The following is a 19,831-nucleotide window of genomic DNA, read 5'->3' on the forward strand; positions in this document are numbered from 1 at the left end:
GTTCCCCCGCGGCTCACCCGAGCTGAGGGGAGCGGGGTGACCGCGCTGCAGGGGAAGCTGCTCCCCAGGCTGTGTCACAGCCGCAGAAACCAGCCTTCCTGCTGCTGCGGCAGAGTTGGGGGGTTTTGTTGGTTTGTTGTTTTTTTTTTAAAAAGCAAAACAAAAAACACCTGTCATTTCTGGCCTGCCGCCTTCTTGTTTTTATTTCTCAAACTTGAAAATGAGGGAGAAGAAGGCATCTAAGGTCTGCCAGCAGAGCCAGGATTGGACCTTTAACTCTGGTTTCATCCATCACCGCTGGTTCTGCCTGCAGATCTGGCCCCAGGACATAACGCACCATTTGATGTTTGCTGTGTCTCAGATTAAGCAGTGAAGAATAGCACGGCTCTGGCTTATCGGTGGGATTTTATCACTGGCAACTGGAAATTACCTGGAACTTGACAGCTGCACTGAGCCAGAGTGATTTTTGGCATGGCCACGTGGGCCCAGCCAGCCCCTATAGGAAAAGTGTTCGGATGATTAAAGTTTTGCACACGCATTTGATGGCAGTTAGTGATCCTTGTAGATGAGGCAGAAGTAAACAAACCAAAGTGGTGGGGCTTCTGAGTGATGGGTCTGAGTTGCAGGACAGCTGTTGGGGAGGGTGGGTGCTTCCACTCCTGTCCAAAACAACTTTGGATGTCAGTATTGCCTTCGTCCTTGCTTCTTAGGAAGCCGGTAAAAGCTGCCTTGTGCAAGTTGCCCTCCTGTCCTTGCTAACGAGTGATCAGAGATGGTCTGTTTCTCCAGCAGGTTTAGCACACTGGAAGCATGGCTACAAGCGCCGTTCCCAGCGAAAACCTCCCCACGTACAAGCTGGTGGTGGTTGGAGACGGTGGTGTGGGGAAGAGCGCTCTCACCATTCAGTTTTTCCAGAAGATTTTTGTGCCGGACTATGACCCGACTATTGAAGACTCCTACCTGAAGCACACGGAAATAGATGGGCAATGGGCAATTCTTGATGGTAAGCAAGCTCCTCTCGTGGTCTCCTCTCCCTTCTAGCTGAGAATAAGTGCAAACAGACCTCAGTGCCTCCCACAGCTAATTGTGCCCTCCTGTCCCTCCTACTTCGCTGTGGGCTGCCAGGAATTTGAGTGCAAACTGGCCTGAGATATGCGGCGCGTGGTCTGCAGCTGATCTCAAGCAAAGCTTCTGCTTCCAGTTGCGCTGGTTCCAGTTCTGCACAGAAATGTTTCTTGTAGGAGTGTAAAAACCTGTAGATCATCACAGACATTTGGGGTAGGCTTGAACGAAGGGTGAATTATAGCACTGTGAGGTGGCTATTGCTACTGATTCTTCATTGTGGTTAGGCTCATCCCCTGGGAAATAACAGAGCGGGTAACTGAGTGAGGGTTGTAACCAGAAAGCACATTTAATCAAAACTGTCATCCACTGACAGTGAAGAATTGTAACACCTCTCAACTCCCATCATTCAGGCATGATGTTTTCGTATCTAGTTACCTGTTTCATTTAAATATGGGTAGGGTACCAGCCTGGACAGCTGCTCTAACCAAGATCTTTCAGTTCTTTGAAGAAAACCTGCTTTTTAAAAAACAAACAGCAACAAAAAAAACTCAAATTAGCCAACCCCAAAACAACAACAAAACCAGAAAATTTGACTCTACAGATGAGGAAAATGCCCTGTATTACCTAAAGCTACAGCTTACTAGTTTGTGCTGCAAGAGACAGACTGACCACAGCCATAAGGAGAATCTTGTTGTTAAATGTTATGTTTTGTTTAGCTTTATACAGTAATTAGGTAGTACATAAAAGCAAGCAAATATTTTGTCCTTTAATTACCCAAGTGCATGTATGTGGCCACTAACACAACTGAACTAAATTTAACCTCGTGTTGAGTTCCTACCTCCGCCCTCTTGTCATGAAGGCACTCAAGATCTTTGGTGTCTCTGCATATGTATCATTGGTTTGTGGGGACAGAAAACTAGGGACTGGCATGAGTGGTGGAACGTGGAGGCTGGTGGGGTTTGCTGTGAGGACTGTAAGGTTGGTCTGGAAACTTGAGATGTTAGTTGCACTCTTAATGGATTTACCAGATACAGTTTAGTGAGTACAAATGGCCCCAAGGTCCTTAAAAAATAGCCTTTACTCAGGATTATTAAAAAAATCAAACAACTTAATCTTGCCAATGTTTGTTCGTTTAAATGTCATAGTAGTTGATAAGAGAGAATATTTGTGAAATTGGTGCCCGTATGTGTGTCATGTTGTCATCTGCATCAGAGATACCTGATCTCAATTAACCATCACATAATGTACCTGTGCACCTTTATTTTTAAAATGCCAGTGGTATATAAAAGAAAAATCCAGTCCTGCTGTAAATGAAATCCATTCTTTTTAGTTCAGAACCCAGCCCTCTAAAACGAGCACCCTTTATCTTCGCTGGTGTGCCCCGTGTTCTGATGTAACAGTACCAGCTGCTGTACACATTGGTGTTGGCTGAAACAGCCTGGGGTTTGTAGATTGTTTGAAAGTAGAAAAGGCATCTTTCACTGAATATTTGGAATTTTTGTTTAGTCAAAAAAACAACCCTGACCTAGGGTGGGAGTGAGGACAGAGGTTGTTCTCCAGCAAGCAGAAACTTAACCCTTTGTTTTAATGAAAAAGCCTTTCTTTTGCTCAGTGGCTGTACTCGTGCTGAACTGAATTCAGCTGTGGCCTTGAATGGCATGTTGGGAATCCCAGACTTTCAGAGTTCGTGGGCCCACAGATGCCTTGCAGCCACAGAAGTGAAACTGCAACTTCTCCTTCTCTTTCCTACTGCTTGAGATTTTGAACAACCAGAATTTTGGAAGAAAGGCGATGTTCTTGCTTGGAAAAGCATGTGAGCCTTTACCATCTGCCAAGTAGAAACAGGGAATAAAGACTGACTATCACATGTGTCTTCTGCCACAGCTTTCTGTCATGGGCTTTGGATCTAGGCCATTCTCAAAGGTCACCATATACTTGGACAGCTGCTCTTGCTGTGGTTACATGTGGTTGCATGAATCACTTATAGTGTAAAATTAGGGACAAACCTGATAGGAAGGGTAAAGATGCATCACAATAAATTCTAGACTTTCCAGTTGTCCTTTTTGACCAAATCCTTTGCAAGCTGATGTTTCATGCAGTGCTTGGTGGGGAGAAGCAGCTGTTCACCCCCAGAATAGGAACTGGTTTTAGAAGATGAGACTACCAAGTGGGGATATAGTGTGAGGGGCTCCCTAAGTTTCTGAGTTTGCAGAAATAGTTATTAAAAAAAAAAAAAACACAACTGAAATACATTGGCATCCAACAGCTTAATTAAAAAAAATCCAAATCACAGCCCACCCTCTTCCAGGCTGTTGCCTGAGCAGTTCTGTACAAAGCATCTCTAGCATTTGGTATCTGTACCAGCATTATGTTGTAAAAAACCCCCTTGTGCTAGCCAGCTTGCATAAAGCATTTGGCTTCCCTCCATGAAGACCTCCACCCACATTTATTCAATAGCACTAACTGGCAGCGTGATGAAATGTTGGACTTGCATTTTTTCCTTTGCTGAAATCTCTCACTGAAAGTAGACTTAAATGGAATAGGCCTTTATTTCACATTTTAGACCTTAGAGCCAAACCTACATTCAAACTCTTCTTTTACATATTTGCTCTCTGACTTGGACATGCCTCCATGTCTATTTCTTACCAAAGAAGAGTCTATGATAGTTCCCAGCCTCCCAGAAGATCGTGAGACCTGTGCTTGGTGTGTTCGAGTCCAACGCTACACGAAAATGCTTTCTTGTTGGCCTTAGGCCAGCTTTATAAGACCATCCATGTAGTGTTTGGAGGACAAGCATTGCAGAGTGGAACAGGGATGCAAAGGCAATTTGTGGCTAGCCCATTTTTTCAGTTGCTGCCACCCCAACGAGGCTTTAAGATCAGCCTCCAATTTTTTTCTGCATATGTTTCCTTCATTTATTCCCTGCTGTTCATACTGAAATCAGCACAGTGACGTGCTTGGTTGAATGCATTCACTCACAGGTGTTGTATAGACACATCAGGTCAGAATTAAGTGGGGGCCAGGGTTAATCTGCTTTGATTAGCTGTTGCTCCGATTGAGCTGCTATCATTAATTTTGTACACTCCTTTCTGTGTGTAGGCTAACTTAGCAATTAGCAGAGGATTTCTTTTGGTGTGGCTGCAAAATGCCAGTCTGGAATTACTAATCTGGGCTCAAAGCCAAAAGTGGAATATGGCAAAAAATTCCCAATGGTTCAAAACTCCTGATGGCTCCTAAACCACACATAGACAAAAAGTCGGTGAGGAAGAGATGGCCACAAGCACATGGCTTGGGTGTGTTGATGAATTGGGCTAAACCCTTAGATGTCAGTAGGGCTGTGCCAGTTGGTACCAGCAAAGCAAGGAATTGTGCCTGTATGTTGGGTGAAAGCAGGCTGTGGTTTCCCTCCTCTTCTGTTCCCTTCCCCTGATGTGATTTAGATGAAACTCACACTGCCTAGATGTTGTCTTCCTACTCCTGGGCTTCAGTTTTCCTTTTTATTTCTCTTCTCCCCACATTCTCACCTCAATCCCTGAGTGCCCTTGTGTTGGGCTGGACCCGCACAGCCCTGGTTTGCTCCACCCTGGGGTCACACCAAGCACCGTTCCTTCCCTGAGCTCCTCCTCTGCCTGTTCCACTCATGTCTCCCATGCGTTCCTTTTTGCCGAGAGTTTTTGCTGCTGGTCATCCCAGGACAGGCTGTCTGCTTTTCTGCTTTTCTCCTCAGGAAGCTTGGGAACAATTCAGCCAGGAGGCCAGAGGGACATCAAAGGTCACTTCAGACTTGCAGGCAGAAGGGTTGGTTTGCGGCTCACTTTCTTTTTTCTTTTTTCTTTAAACTTTGGGTAGCGTCATTGAAAGAATTAAAATTCAAATTAAGTTTGTACTTTCATTCTTTTATTTGTGTGTACAGTATTTTCCCTCCCTTAATGGCTGGGATTTTGCAACTTTGAAAGAGGGTTTTTTCGTCTTGGGTTGTGGGGATTTTTTTCCTGCCAGGAAAATTTTGATGTTGCAACATGGAAAACACAAGGCTTTGAATATTTGCCCTTTGTTAGAGAAAGAGCTCCTTTAAGGGCTCACATCTTTATTCTGTTTATTGTTGTGGAAGCCTTTCTTCTGAAGGCCCCTCTTTTCTTTTTCCTTAAAGAAAGGGCAAGAATTCAAGTACTCGGGTTTTCCATGTTATAACATCTGTGTATTTAGTTAGGGCACAGAAGAAGGGCACATGAAAGCCCCAGTGTTTCCCTGTCGCATGTTTTTCCCTGAGGAAAGCTCTCATGCTGGCGGCAGAGTGGCTGTATCTGAGAAGGAGCAGAAGCATTAGAGCCACCAAGTGAAGCATCTGCCTCGCCTTGCTCACAGCGTGGGCACCTCATACTTCTTCAGGGTGACTTGGAGTGTAGGAATACGGAATATAAGCCATAGCCCCTGCACTCCACTCAGTGCCTAGAATACTGATTTCTCAGCTGAAGCCAATGTCTGATGGGGGCTGTCCTCTTCTAAAGAGATGCCCTTTTCCACTTTCCAGTGGATGTGGCCCCAACTGTTGTGACAAACTCCTTGCTACATGAATCCTGCCCCCCTTAGAGCTCTACATGCCATTTTCCTCTTCTATCGCACTGCTGATGGAAGACGAAGACTGTGGGGATGGCTTTCCTCAGCCTGAGACACTTTGGTTTGAGTTGTCAATTCAAGTTAAGTTTTCCCTTGAGCTTTAGCTACTGCGCTGCAGGGCAACTGGGGATGGAGTTTCTCTCTGTCCTCAGCTTTTGAAGCAGAGCCACGGTGCTGAGAGGAAAGCAAGACTTGGAGAGAGAAGTGCCGTGAGGAGTCCGGCTCTGTAATCTGTGGTCCCCTGGCAATGCCACGTTCTCAGTTCCACTCCTTGCTCCAGGGACTTTTCCTGTATTTCACATTAAGAAATCGTTGAAGAAGCAGAAAACGCCTGGGGTCAGGCTGCTTTGCACTGCTCCTTTCCCTGGAGCTGTGAACCCACGTTTCTGCTGACCTATCCAGCCCCTTAAAGGCTTGCATGTGTGCTGGGTGTAGGCAGCCAAAGCGATTTCACTGGAGACTGCTTGCAAAAATCAAGTCGTACACGTTGTACTCACCTTTCCAAGCATGAGATCGAGGCAGGCACAAACAACTGTGTCCTGTCCCTGAGCTTCGTGATGTGCAGCTGCTTTTGTGGTTGCTGAAAGGCAAGGCGCTCCCAGAGCTGCGCTGAGCTGCTTTCAGGACTGGCAGCAGCAACATGTAGTTGCTCAGAATGGGCCACTGATGTCTGATTTGGGCAGTGAAACCCAAAGGCCAAAGGATAGAAAAATCTGCCTGTGGATAGAAAAATCTGCCTGTCTGATCATCTTTGGATGCCATGGGCAGTGGAGAAGCTCTCTGGAGCTGATCTATACACCTTGTTGCCCAGCAATGTAACGATAAAAGACGTAGGAGGGAATTTTGCCTAGGTAGGAAAAGAGGAGAGGAACTCACCTGCACAACCAGATCTGAGCTCCCCGAAGGCTGGGAATGCTATGTTTGAATCTGAACAGAATCCAGCCTAGGCTCTGGAAAACGCAATGCTGTGACTTAGACTTCATAGTATGTCTCTGTCCTTGGCTTAGATTTACATGCCTGTGTCTCTGGACGGGCACTCAGAGCACTGTTGATTGCAGAGACATTGACACATAAAATACCTGGAAGCACCAAGTGCTTCTATTTTGGGCCACAAATTCCTGTGTATCCCCAAGCTTCTGTGTCTGCTCAGAAGTGCTCTCTAAGCAGCCATACTCTTGCCCAACTCATCAGGATTCACAGGAAAATGGCATGTAGAGCTCTAAGGGGGCAGGATTCACGTAGCAAGGAGTTTGTCACAACAGTTGGGGTCACATCCGCTGGAAAGTGGAAAAGGGCATCTCTTTGCTGAGCAACCTCTTAACCTGCGAAGCGAGAGACCTTCCGGCTGGGCTGTCACAGCCCGATGCTCTTAGATTAGTCTCCAGCTGATTGCCTGATAGCTCTCTAAAATGGCTTTGGGTGTCCGTTTCTACATCACACATAGTCCTTGGCTTCTCTCAATCTTTTCCCAAATGCCTTCGTTAACGCTCCTCCTTGCTTCCTCTTTGGTTGAGTTTGTGGGAACTTCACCAAGTTTGCTGTCGGAAGTCCCTGACCATGAGCCGCACAGCCTATGAATCTGATTTCAGTTCTTGGAAGAATGAGGCAGGGGAAACCTGCTGTGCTTTGGTCCAGCCTTGTCTCCACATTGGCTTTTCTGTGCAGCCAGCGGGGTGACTGCCAGTAAGAGGCAACTGCTGTTTTAAAGTGTACCAGGGGAAGAGAGAGCTCTCAGTTCTTCTCTGCTCCTGATTATTTCTGTGTCTTCTGGCATCCCATCTGCAGAAATGGGAATTTTAAAAGAAGATGAATGCTGGCCAACATCCTAAATCTCCTCAGTCCTTTGGGAAGCTGGTCAAATCACCTTCCCAGTTCCACCTTCTCAAGGTCTCGCCTTGCTTCTTTCCTGTTTCTATAGGTAAGAGTCGTCTTGAAGGTTTTATGCCACAAGATTACACCAGAAGCAAAGCCACTTGCATCTGGCCCTTTTTTGGTGCTCCTGCTTTCCAGGATGCCGTCCTATCCTGCCTACAAAAAGTCCAGATCGCACTCTCCTCTCCAATTGTTTACAATTCCTGTAGCACAGCAGCGTTAGCATGGCGGAGGGGTTGTCTTTGTGAAGAGCACGTTTAAAGTTAAAACAAGGACTTTCTCTGGCCATCCACATGGTGCTTGACTTTGCATGAATAACTCATCTGAGATTAACCTTAACCTTCGCTGCCGCTTGTCTTTTACGTGCATTCCCAAAGTGCCATTTTAAATGCTGCCTGGACTTGCTTGCCTTTCTATGAATGCTGCAAGTGAATTCCCTTTAAATAGCAGCTGCTGACACAGCAGCTCAGCCTGTGTTTAGCGTGATGCCGTGGCCAAGATCCAGGCGAGGTAGGAGTGGCAGGACCACAGCCCTGTGCTGTCCCTCGGGTATCCCCACGGCACCTCCCAGACCCATCCCCTGCCCTCTCATAGCGGGTGGAAGGCTTTGGAGAGGCAGCAGCTAGGGATGGGTCGATGGGTGCAAGAGCAGAGCTGGATGCCCTCATGTGTTTCATGGGAGATTTGCAAATGTGCCAGAGCAAGGGGAAGTCCCTAAGCAAATAACCATGCAGGATACGGCGCATCCATCTCCACCTTCCTGCCTACGGCTCGTGCTTGAGCACCTGCCTTGTCTCGGGGGGAGGGAGGGCAGGAGAGCCTGGCCCCTGCAAGAAGCTGTCCCACTCCACCACAGGTCGGGTATGTGTGTTGGAGAGGGGAAGGGAGTGTGTGTGTGTGTTGGTTGTCAGCTCTCAGCCCTGCCCTGAGACCGCGTCCAGCGGGTGCAGGAGTCAGATGAGGGCAGCCCAGCCTCTGCTTACAGGTTGGGTGGGTAGGAAGGATTAATTTCCTCTTCCGTCCTAGCCACGAAGTCCTGGCCTTATTCCATGGTAGCAATTCTACCTAGGGCATAGAAATTCACCAGCACATGCAATGTCTTTGGGTTGGTTTTCTATTTTCTTTTTTTTTTCGTTTTTGTACAATCCTTCAGAATAGTGTGGACACCTTTGAGCTGAGACCCTTGTTTCCTACATTTAGAGGGGAGAAGCAGGATAAAAAGCTATGAAGAGACACCCGTGACTTTCCAGCAAGCTCCAGCTACCTGGCAAACAAGCCTAAATCTCAGGGTCTCTGCAAGAGCCTAGAAGCTCTTTTCACCTTTAAGGGTGAAACAAACATTCAAGACCAGCTAAAGCAGGCGAATGAATGAGGCTGAAGGCTTTAAAGGGCCTGCCATCGCCAAGTAAGATCTTCAGGTCCTCCAGTGTAGCTGCCTTTCCTCCAGACACGCAGAGAAGGTGTGGGCTGGCTCGTGGGGTGCGCTGTGACATGCAGCTTGTCCACCTGTGCCCACCCATGCTGATTCAGCAAGTAACGCCAGCAGCAAAGTGGGCTTTATCCTGGCCCCATCTGGAAACCGGGGCAGCCTGAGTACTTACTCCTACAGGGAACATCTTGTTAGGACTGTGGGCCTGCTCAGACTAGAAAAACTCGTATCAAGCCCCGCTGCTCTGCCAGCAGTACGCTCCTGCCACGCTCTCCATCCACTGGTGCCCTGGGCTTTCCCCATCACTCGTGGGCAGCAGATGCTAACGCTGTGGCCATACAGCAAAGGTGGAAGCAGTTTTCCCACCCAACCCAGTTGACTGGGATGTAAAAACATTCCCAGTTGTCACAAAGGTCCCACATTTGCTCCTAGGATACAATGATGCATTAGGACTATTACTTCTGAGCAGCCGATGCGTTTCGAGCTCACACCGTGTTTGTACTGGCATGGCCTAAGCTGATGAACCCCTCTAGTACCCTCCTCCTGCCAGCCAAAATCCTGGCAATGTACGAAGCTGAGGCCCAAGAACTGGCATCGATGATGTGCATCAGTGAGTGGTGTTTACCCAGAAGGCTGGCGTAGCTTGTTCCATGTGTGGTCCATGATGTAGCTGATGGGACTCACTGCGAGGCAGAGTGATGGGGAACCAGTGAGTTATGGTCACCTTAGAGAGGAGGTTAATCTCGTGGGTTTTGCTGCCGCAACTAGGGTGTTGTAAGGGATTTGAACATAGATCTCGGCATTGTCAATGCACAGAAACACGATTGCTATATAGGATATGCAGGTCACTTAAAGCTTTTCCACCTGTTTTAACTAGCTTCTCAATATCAGCATACCACTTGGGACTAAATATTTAAGGGGTGTTCCTCAAGGCTGTACCGTCTTGCTCTGAAAGCACATAATTGTGTAGAAATAATATCCGGGTATTGAGAAAAGGAAAATGCTTGAAGCTGTTGCTCTGGGTTGTCTCTCAGCGCTGCTTCACCACGCAGAAGTGGTCCCTGACATTTAAACTGGGATTTACTTACTCTTCCAGTCTTGGGGTTTTCCATGTAGGGAACAGAGGGAGCTGGGAGAGGGAAAGATGGAGGGCTGCAAAATACTTTGAGCAATATCTTGCCAAAAGAACAACTCCCCAGGTTCAGTGGTCAGTATTTGGCACTGGAAAGGGAAAGTAAAATCCACAGAGCCATCTTCTCCTCCATCCGCTCCCAGAGTAGGCACACGGTGATGACTGGGTTCAGGGAGTGGGTTTTGTTTTGTAACAAGAAACCACCTTGTCCATCCAACTTGCTTTCGTCAAACCTTGCAGCCTTTGAGAGGATCAAGCCTGGCGGAGGCGCAAAGGCCATATAGGACACATAGTGGTGACAGCAACCACGGGTCCTCACAGTAACTAAAAACGTTCGTCTCTTCTGTCCTAGTTCTGGATACTGCAGGCCAAGAGGAGTTCAGTGCAATGCGGGAGCAGTACATGAGGACCGGAGACGGTTTCCTCATAGTCTACTCGGTGACGGACAAGGCTAGCTTCGAGCACGTGGACCGGTTCCACCAGCTGATCCTCAGAGTGAAGGACAGGTGGGTGCCATGGAGCCAGGCGCTGCCGGACCCCGCTCCGGATGCTGTGCCATGGGGGTGGCTGCACATCTCACATGCCTTTTGCCTCCTTGGTGTCCTGGGGTGAATCCTTGCATGTTATGTGTGTGTTTGTAGACCTACATATGAGGAATAAGAAATATTTTACCTTTTCTGGTAAGCGTCTAGTGCCTTCAACGTGGAAAAGTTCAGTAGTGATACGATGGAGTGAAAATAGGTCCGGAAGGGAGAAACTCCAGCCAGAACAGTCTGGCAGAGCAGTGTGAGAAAGGCAGACATCCTTGAAGGTAAGCGGTTTGGCTCCGAAGAGGGAGAAGGGTGCTCTGTGCACAGTGCAGGCAATTTGGGAATGCCAGCAGGGAGTCAGCAAGCATTTGGCCCTAATCCTTTTGTGTGTCCTGGCAGCGTCCTCCTCTCCCTGCCTTCAGCTTGTCAAACAAACCTTAGAAGGTCCTGTGTGATGTGGGGCTGTGAACAAGTGTCTTGAAGGGGAGAATGCCTCACGTTGGAAGGAAATGTATTTCTGACAAGGGGTGTAATGCGGTTAATGCCTCGTGCTCTGCAGCGACCGTTCTCAATGAATAAAACATCTCTGCGTGACTGAGGAGAAAGCAAGAGAGGTCTCCTGCTTCCCTCCCTGTGCGTGCACAGGAGAAGGTAGCACCGAGGGTTTAATCGTAGTGAGCAAATGTGTCCTGACAGAGCGAGGGGAAGCTGCCAGTTTATCTCCAAGATAACTCCCTCTTCCCATCCCAGTTCAAGAGGTGATGAATCTGTCCTCACTGGGTGGGGTATGAATTAAACCCTTACATGTCTACAGCTTTGAAACACTTAGATTTTCCATTCATAATGGCTTTTAATTATGGAAGTCATCAAGAAAAGCCACCAGAGGGTTCGGGCCTCGTTTCTGGCTTCCTTTCACAGCTCTGAATAACTTCCCCACAGGAAGGGTGGACTCGTATCATGTGAGGTTCACAGCTGACAGCTCTTCCAGTAAAGCATCCAAAGTGGAGCCCGCAAGAGTGAAAAGTAAAGCAAAAACCACCCTTTGATTTCATCCAAATGAAGAAAAATATCAGTCACTCTGCCTCCCACATCACGACGGTCTCCTCTTCCCTGCCAGCTCGGCTTGGGGCAAATTAAATCTGTTTCTGAAAGCTGAAGAAGACAGGATAGTGTTTTCTGTAACCTGCCCCAAACCGCTGTCGGTTTTATCTCACTTAACTTTTTGAAAATAAGACGCGGTGTTCATTGTTTTGCTCTGGACTGAAACTTCCACCCCTCCGTACGCTGCGCAGACGCGGCGGCCGCCGTGTGAGCAGCAGGAAGCGAAACAGGCTGGTGAGGTTGTTTTTGTTTCCCCGCTCAAGGCCACCGGAGTGCAGAGTGTGAGGAGCTTAACGCCTCATCCAAAACCTGAGCTTGTTCGGAAAACGGCAGCAGTAAGAGCAGCGTGAGTGGAGAAACCGCCCTGGCAGAGCCACAGGTGGCTGGGGCAGAGCATCGCCCTGGGGCTCAAGCTATCAGGCAGCTCTGGCAGCTTCAGCTCCAAAGAAATCGCAAGCTGCCTCATCAGCTGAGCTGTTCAGAGCCTTCCTCCTGTTTCTTTCCATAACCTTCATTACATTAAAACTTTCAACTATAGTAGCTTTGTCCAACTAGCGATCATACGGCTTACAACAGGGAACAAAGTCTCCATAGAGTTTTACGCCTGATGTAAACAAGGCAAATGAGATACTGTCCAAATGTAATCCTTTTCTTATCTATGTGCTGCAAGCCAAAAAGGAATCAAATAATCAGACAAGCAAGTGTTTTGCTCCAGAATGATCACAGTCAAGATACATCAATGCTCAGGTATTAAAATTAAATCAAAGCCACATTATCAGAATGAATAACTGTAAGACTCATTTAAAATGCAGAGTGCAGTACGGTATTTTTCCAGCCAGAGCAATGGGGCAACGTGCCAGAGAGGAGATGGAGCCCTTATCGTCTCGATGAAAAATGACACAGAAATGCTGTTTGAAAATCCAGAGTTACTCAGGAAAGCGTTTTATGCAGAAATGAGTACAGCCAGCTGCTCCTTACCCCAATAAAATCAGCTCTGCTACAGCAGAGAACACTGGAGTCATTTTAGGAGGGTTTAAAGTTTAATATAAGAAAATAATACTGCAATAACTGTCAATTATTAGCAGGAACCTCCTCCATCCTAGCAGTGGGTAAAGGCCCTGCAGCACAGCTTTGCTCTCTGTGTCGTGCAGCTGGAGGAGAGGCTCCCATATGGGAGATGGGGTGGGATGGGCAGCAGCCGGGCTGCCAGGACTGCCCGTGGCACAAGCTGGCTCAGTTTGGTTTAGTCACCAGAGCTACGTGGAAGAGCCTGACCCACAAACCTCGTCAGGAGAGCCTTGCACGGGTGGGCTGTGGATAGATGAGTCGCTTCTCAGGTGGTGGCTGAAGACCACCAGTCACATGCATGCCCTGTAAAGTTAAAGAAACGCTGAGTATTATTACAGAGGTAGGTGGTTTTGGTACAAAGGGACCTTTGTTCATCAGGTTTTTGCTCTAGGGTTATAAGCAGGTAATAGCATGTGGAAACTTGGGAAGACTCTTCGATCACCTCCAGCTTCCTTCCATCTACCACTGCCAGTCTTTCAGTTTGTCTTGGGGTAACAACCAATGGAGATCTTTTCCCCCAGTCATCTTCTCCAGGAGGTGCCCCCTGAAGTGCCAGCTCTCCCAGAGTCCATCTTTTCTTCCCTCACGATTGCTCTCAGTGGATGAGTCTCCACCAGGACATGAACTGACACCAGTTCCTCCAACATACCTCATTACCTTGCAGTGACTAGCAGCTGCCAACATGTGTGGCTACTGGGATGCCTTAACTGTTACAAAAGAGTCCCGTTCTCCTGTTGGAGATCTGTTTCTATGTCTCAGTTAGTGTCCTGACTAATTCTATAGTTCTTCATCTCGTTGGATCTTCAGCCTTAGCTATTATCAGGCATTGCAAAAACAGTAACACTATAGCATAGTCTGGGGGCCTGATGTGTGTTTGTTTGGTCTTTCTCTATAATTCTTTACATGTATGTGGTATGTCTGTAGCTGAAAATGTTAGATGATGTCAACATCAGAAAGTGAAACTTACGGTCAGCATTTTTTATTGCAGTTTGCTAATAATTGGGTGGTGGGTTTGATTTTTTCCAGAGAGTCCTTTCCAATGATTTTGGTGGCGAACAAAGTTGATCTAATGCATTTACGGAAAATTACAAGAGAACAGGGAAGAGAAATGGCAACAAAACATAATGTAAGTTTGCAGGGTTGTTTAATTGGTTGTTTTAAGTCCCATTACAGGCAATCAGAATTGAATTCCCTACTCATTTGGAGCTGAATTAAAGCAGTTATCGTACAATCAGACATTTGCTTACAGAGTAGTAGCTGTACAGGTTCTTTTCAGTAGGGCCAATTCATCAGTGAAACTAGAACCTCTGCTGTACACCAGCCTGTAGCAAAGCTATGGCCATCACAGAGCCATGTGTACAAGGTGTCTGCAAGTGAAGAGAAACATGGAACGTTCAAAATAAGGGAAGAAAGTGCACCCTCCTGGAGAGAAAAGGCAGAGTCAGGCATTAGGAAGTAAACCCAGGTGTCCGTAGGAAGTGAGCTTGTTAAACATAATGAAGTTACAGGGTTGTTAAGCCTATATAAATCTGGCCCACCGTCTTAGCTCTGCGTTATTCATGCCATGGTTTAGCCTGAGATATTGGTCTTGGATGAGTGTAAACGACACCATACTCCACTAATCACCTCTGAATACCAACAGCCCAGAATACTCAGAGGGAGGCAACAACTCCAGTAGGAGGAACTGAATGGAAAGGCAAAGGCAAACAAGGCTGAGACCTCTTGGCAGCTCACTGTGCCTAAACAGCAAACTGCCGTGTTTCTAAACAAGCCACGATGGGAGTTTGGCAGGGCAGATTCGCTCGCTCCCTCCCCTCCCCAAGGAAGCTCGTTTCCGTGGGAGCCAGGAGACCTAAACTGCAACGTGTCGCACCCATCTGTACACAACACGCTTTGGAAGAGGCTGTGTATGAAAATACCTGATCAGAGGCAGTTTAAATCTGCCGACGTGCTGGACAGGCACTCACAGAGGCCCCATCTGGCTGTCAGACTTTGAAGGAGAAGATCATTTTACACTGAAGGGGAATTGTAGTCATGAAATATTCATGCAGTAGTCCTAATAAAACGTGGCAAGCCAGAATTTTTGGCAAGTGCTCGTCTTTCAACAACCTTCGGCTATTTTCTTGTCTGCAAGTGCAGCTTAGGGGGAGAGAACATCTGATGACATGATGTCCATGATTATTCTTCCCCAAACCTGGAGCTTTGATAGCAGCTGGTTTGCCTGGTGCTCATTCCTTACCTTTTCTAAGAGCTCGCTGACCTTGTTGTGGGCATGAAGGAGTTGACAGCAGTGTCATGACAACACTTTGTTTACCTGTATTTCCCCGGTCTCTTAGGCACCCGATTTCTCCAACCTTTAGGGTTTTTCATTTTGAAACTGGTTTGCTACCAACATGTAGGCTGTTACTAATCTCTTTCGTGATACACTTCTCTCCTCCAGATTCCCTATATAGAAACTAGTGCCAAGGACCCACCTCTGAATGTTGACAAGGCCTTCCACGATCTCGTGAGGGTAATAAGGTAAGCTGCAAACTCTTCACTCACTGCCTGTGGACGGGACGTGCAGGAGTCCTGGCCCAGATTGCCAGGAGCCAGCTTTTGGGGAGCATGGGCCAGATGGTTTGACTGAGGATGGGAAATTTCTGGGGTTTACTAAACTTTCTTGTCCCATATCTGCATAGGGATGTTACTAGCACTTAGTTACCCTTGTAGGACATCGGTGTTAGGCAGATTGAGTTGAGAACTATTATTCGATGAACAGTGCAAAGCCCACTGTTATGATCAGCTTTAAAAGGCTGGCATTAAAAGTTTTGGACCAGTAATTTGAGTTCTCATAGCTTTGTCCTCTCAGGGTTCAAAATGACTGGCAAAAAAAATCTACAAAATTCTGATGTTGTAGGTGACTTCTAACATTTTCTGCTCACTAAATGGAAAAAATTAAGCCGCTTTGTATATAAGAAACAGGATGACCTAATGGCTAAGCCACAGGTTTCCTCCTCAGACTGCAGAGGTTTGTTCCCCGTTTTGGCATGAGCTGCCTTTGCTCGCTTTGGCAAACGCCTGCTCTCCGGGCGAACACCATGCTCCGGCTGCCGGCGAGGAGAGCCTGCCTTCCAAAATCGCCTTCCAAAATCCCGGCTGCCCTGCAGGAAAAGAGCTGCACACACATTGCGGCGTCTCGGCTGATAACCTCAAATCTCTCTGAGAAGATTTGTTTTTCTGGCACGGGTTGTCTGCCAGATTTTTCTGGGCCCTTGTTTTTCACGTTTCGGGAGGGCGCTGAGCTGCAATCGTGCTCCTCCCCGCCACGCAGTCGAAGTGCCTCACTCGGCAATTAAACCACGAGGCGTTTATTCACAGCGTATCTGTACTTGTGAATGTCTTAGCGCAGCCTCGAGTCAGCCTCCATCAAAAGCAGATGGTACTGCCCACTCTTCCCACATGTCTCAAAAGCAGGGGGTAGAAAGTGTTTGGAGAACTACAGAGCTGAGTTGGAAATGTCCCAAGCTATTTCCCAACTGTTCTGTAACTCGGCATTAGCTGGCTAGATATTACTTTTGTGTTACAGTGAGCTCTTACCACCATCTATGCTACTCTGGGGGGAAAAAAAAAACAGCCAAAATAAGATGGTGAGGCTCTGTTTGCTTTCTCTACATAACTCGACTCCAGGCAGGCTGGAAGGAGCATTGTAATGAGACATCATTAAATTCAAGCCCTGAAAATGCACTCCATAACCTCAAAATTAGGTGATGCACCTTGTTTCTCTGAAGAGTCACCGTGAAAGTCATTGCCAGCCAAGTGAAACCCTCCATGGCATCAAGGGCACCAGAGATGTTCACAAGAGCTGGAACTCGGGTTAAGTCAGAGAGATGCTGTGTGATCTAGCTGGTCATTTGCCACAAAGCACCTTCCCTTGGTCTCTGGACGTTGCAAACTGTCCGCAGCCATAGGATGGCATCACTCACCAAGTCTTGCTTTTCTTTTTTTTTAAGTGAGCTTTTCCAAATAAAATGTAAATTTGCAGCTCCCTAATAACTCTGTCATTCCTGGGGTGCTTTACAAATGTAGAGGCTCCTCAGAGCCCATGTGAGTTTGCAGTTGAGGATGCTCGTTCAGGGTTGGCACTGTTTGTTCTCCCTGCACTTGACCGATTCCCAGTTTATTGAGGTTTTGCAAGAAACTGTTGTCTGGAAGTAATCCAGAAAGGAGTGGGGTGATTGAGCCCACCCGACAGATCTTTTAAATTTCCCGATAGCCCTTCTATGCCGCAGCAGTGCGTACACAAGGACTGTCACAGCATAAATCTTGAGCAGGTGCGGGATGTGGTTTTCTGGATCTCTAAAACAGTTCCAGAGCACTGTGAACAGCTTGTGGCCTCTTAATGTTTATCCAAATTAACTTTAAAGTATTTCTTTATTTCAGCTTTCCAGTTTTGAGCTTTAAGGTTTTATGTTTTTCATGCCTCCAACCTTCATACTCGCTGAAAAAAAATCTTACTAGTTAAAGCTGAGTTTTTCAGGAGGTTGCAAGCATTTGGGAGCCGAGGCTGTAAGAAAAACATCAACCAAAGCCATAATGATTTTTCCCCCAGCAATGTCTCATTCTGGTCTGGGTAACTTGATCTAAACACTCAGCTTAGCGCCTGGCTTATTACATAGCAAAGAGGCTGGTTTTGAACTCTTCAGACTCTCAGGTTGGTTATTCAGACACTGTTTGAATCTGCGGAAGCTGCCGGTGTTGGTATGGTTTATCTTGCAATAAAATCTAAGTCTAGGGGCTGCCTATCGGGTGTTTGAACTACAAAGCCACCTTCTGTTGAGTTTGCACTGCTGGGCTGGCTGGGTGGCTGCTGCAAACAGGCACAGTTGTGAACAGGCACTGGGGCAACACCTCGTCTTGATGAAAAGGGAGAAACCCTCAGCGTGGCATTTTAAAGGTTGCTCACAACCCGCCTGGCTGCGGGGGACTGCCGGGCGCGGGGCAGGAGTGCCCCCAGCCGCCTGTTTCCAGTGGCTGTGACTTCAGACAGCCAGGGACATCTTTCTGGGATCAGCTCACACCTCGCTGTCCATGCTCTGGTGCTCTTCACAGCTTCCAGGGGAGCCCCAAGTCCCATCAGCAGCAGACTCTGTTTTTTCATGATTATTTTTGAACCCCGCTCTGTAAGCAAGCCCAGGGCAGTGCAGCTGGCTAAGGGCCATGCCAGTGCCAGCTGAAAGCAAATCTTTCCAGGAGGGCTTATTTTTCTGTGCAGTCTGTATCTCTTTCATCCTCTTCGCTAATGAGCGTTAGCAGCAGCGTGATGGATGATGTTGCGTGGCTTCGAGCATCCCTGTTTCTCAGAGGAGGCCCTGCGGCAGGAGAGGAGGCAACACTTCACCAGGGCAACCGGAGGCACAGTGCCCTGGCAGGACATACGTCCCTGCCGCTAGCCTTAATCTTTGCTTATGGCTTCTTTACTCCTTCCTTAAAAATGCAGGCGGTTTTCTCATTAGCTGTGTTGCATGAAATAGTGGAAGGGTATATGGAGATATATATGCAAATATACACGTGCACACCAAGATGCCGTTCTGCTGGCCACTCAGGGCTCTGGATTCTGATGTCTGACCCAGCCTTTGACTCACCTGCTTATTTTCTTCTCCATCTCCCAAAACAGGCAACAGATCCCAGAGAAAAGCCAGAAGAAGAAGAAAAAGACTAAATGGCGAGGGGACAGAGCCACGGGCTCCCACAAACTGCAGTGCGTGATTTTGTGATGGGACCCCCTGGGAGTGCCTTGGACGCCTCCCTCCTCCCCCCTTGACCCACCGCCAACCCAGGCGAGGAGCAGTAGCGCGATGCCCACGAAGCCCCGCCGTCCCTTGGGCTCCCCACAGCAGCTCGGGCTCGGAGGAGGTGGCTCGGTGGGGTCTGGACCCCTTCGGAGGGGGGCTGTGCGTCGGGGCCAGCGTGGGAGCCACACGATCAGGAGGCGGAAGGGATCAGCAGGACCTTGACTCTCGAACATCCCCAGCGCCTTCCAGGGGCCTCCATGATGTTTATTTAAAAAAAAAAAAAAAAAAAAAAAAAAAGTGTTGGTTTTATCTGCAAACATTTCTCCTTGTGACCCATTTCTGAACAGCCGTGAATAGCCCCCCTGTTTGGTACAGTCTGTGTATGTGTGGGGGAAGGGAAAGGGCTTTTCTTTTCTTTCTCTCTCTTTTTTTTTTTTTTTTTTTTTTTTTGTTATATTATAGTTTTTTGTTGTTTTGTAAGCGAGTGTTGGGTTGCAAAGAAACACGGACGGGGTTAGATTTTTTGCACTGAACTCTCTCTTACGCAGCAGTGCCAAAACACGACTTCATATGAAAGTGCATAGATTTGGAGGAAGAAAATGACTTCCAGCTGCTCTGGGTGCTCCAGACATTGTGTCAGACTCTGGAGGGCAGCCAGCTCACAGACCATAAACTCCAGCTTAGGAAAGGAGGTTTGGGCTTGGATTATTTTTTTTTCTTACCCTTTGTCAAGAGGTTTTGTTTCTGTTTTGTAATTTGGGGCATGTCAAACTTAAGATGTTTTGTTAACCTGGAAGTATTTAAATTAAAGTAATTTACAAATGGAAGGGTATGTCATCTTTGAGGGGGAGGGAAGGGAGAGAGGAAGCAAAGCCTGAACTGAATTTGTTATCTGGGTGTTGAATTTCTCCCTCATAAATGCGTGTAAAGTGGTGTGATGTAAATCCCTCTTTATTATTCCTTAACCTTTCCCTGCAAAGCCGCTCTGGGTAGATGAATTGTTTTGCTTTTCCCAGGCTCATCTCGCACACACACAAAAAAATCTGTTTATGGGCTTTGGCTCAATGTTTCTTCGTTTCTTCTTCTCCCTGCTTTGCTGGGAGTTGGTGACTTGAAAGGAAGAGGTGTTTTGAAAATGATTCAAGTGGGATGTATCTCTTCATAAGCTTAGTATATCTAAAATGTCTCCGTGAAAACAGTGGAGACTAAATATCTTTATGCCCTATGAAAAAGCAAAGCAAAA

The 19,831-nt window shown here is 47.3% G+C and overlaps 1 protein-coding gene across 1 annotated transcript; it reads left to right on the forward strand.

Moving 5' to 3' along the window:
* The first annotated feature begins 810 nt into the window (after positions 1-810).
* MRAS (muscle RAS oncogene homolog) lies at positions 811-18,570 on the forward strand. Its single transcript, XM_009981421.2, has 5 exons — positions 811-1,003; positions 10,468-10,621; positions 13,841-13,940; positions 15,255-15,334; positions 18,471-18,570. Exons 1-5 carry the CDS (start codon positions 811-813, stop codon positions 18,568-18,570), a joined length of 627 nt encoding a protein of 208 aa, XP_009979723.1.
* Positions 18,571-19,831: the final 1,261 nt, after the last annotated feature.

Source organism: Tauraco erythrolophus, chromosome 8, assembly GCF_009769465.1.
Source record: "Tauraco erythrolophus isolate bTauEry1 chromosome 8, bTauEry1.pri, whole genome shotgun sequence".
Classification (NCBI taxonomy): domain Eukaryota; kingdom Metazoa; phylum Chordata; class Aves; order Musophagiformes; family Musophagidae; genus Tauraco; species Tauraco erythrolophus.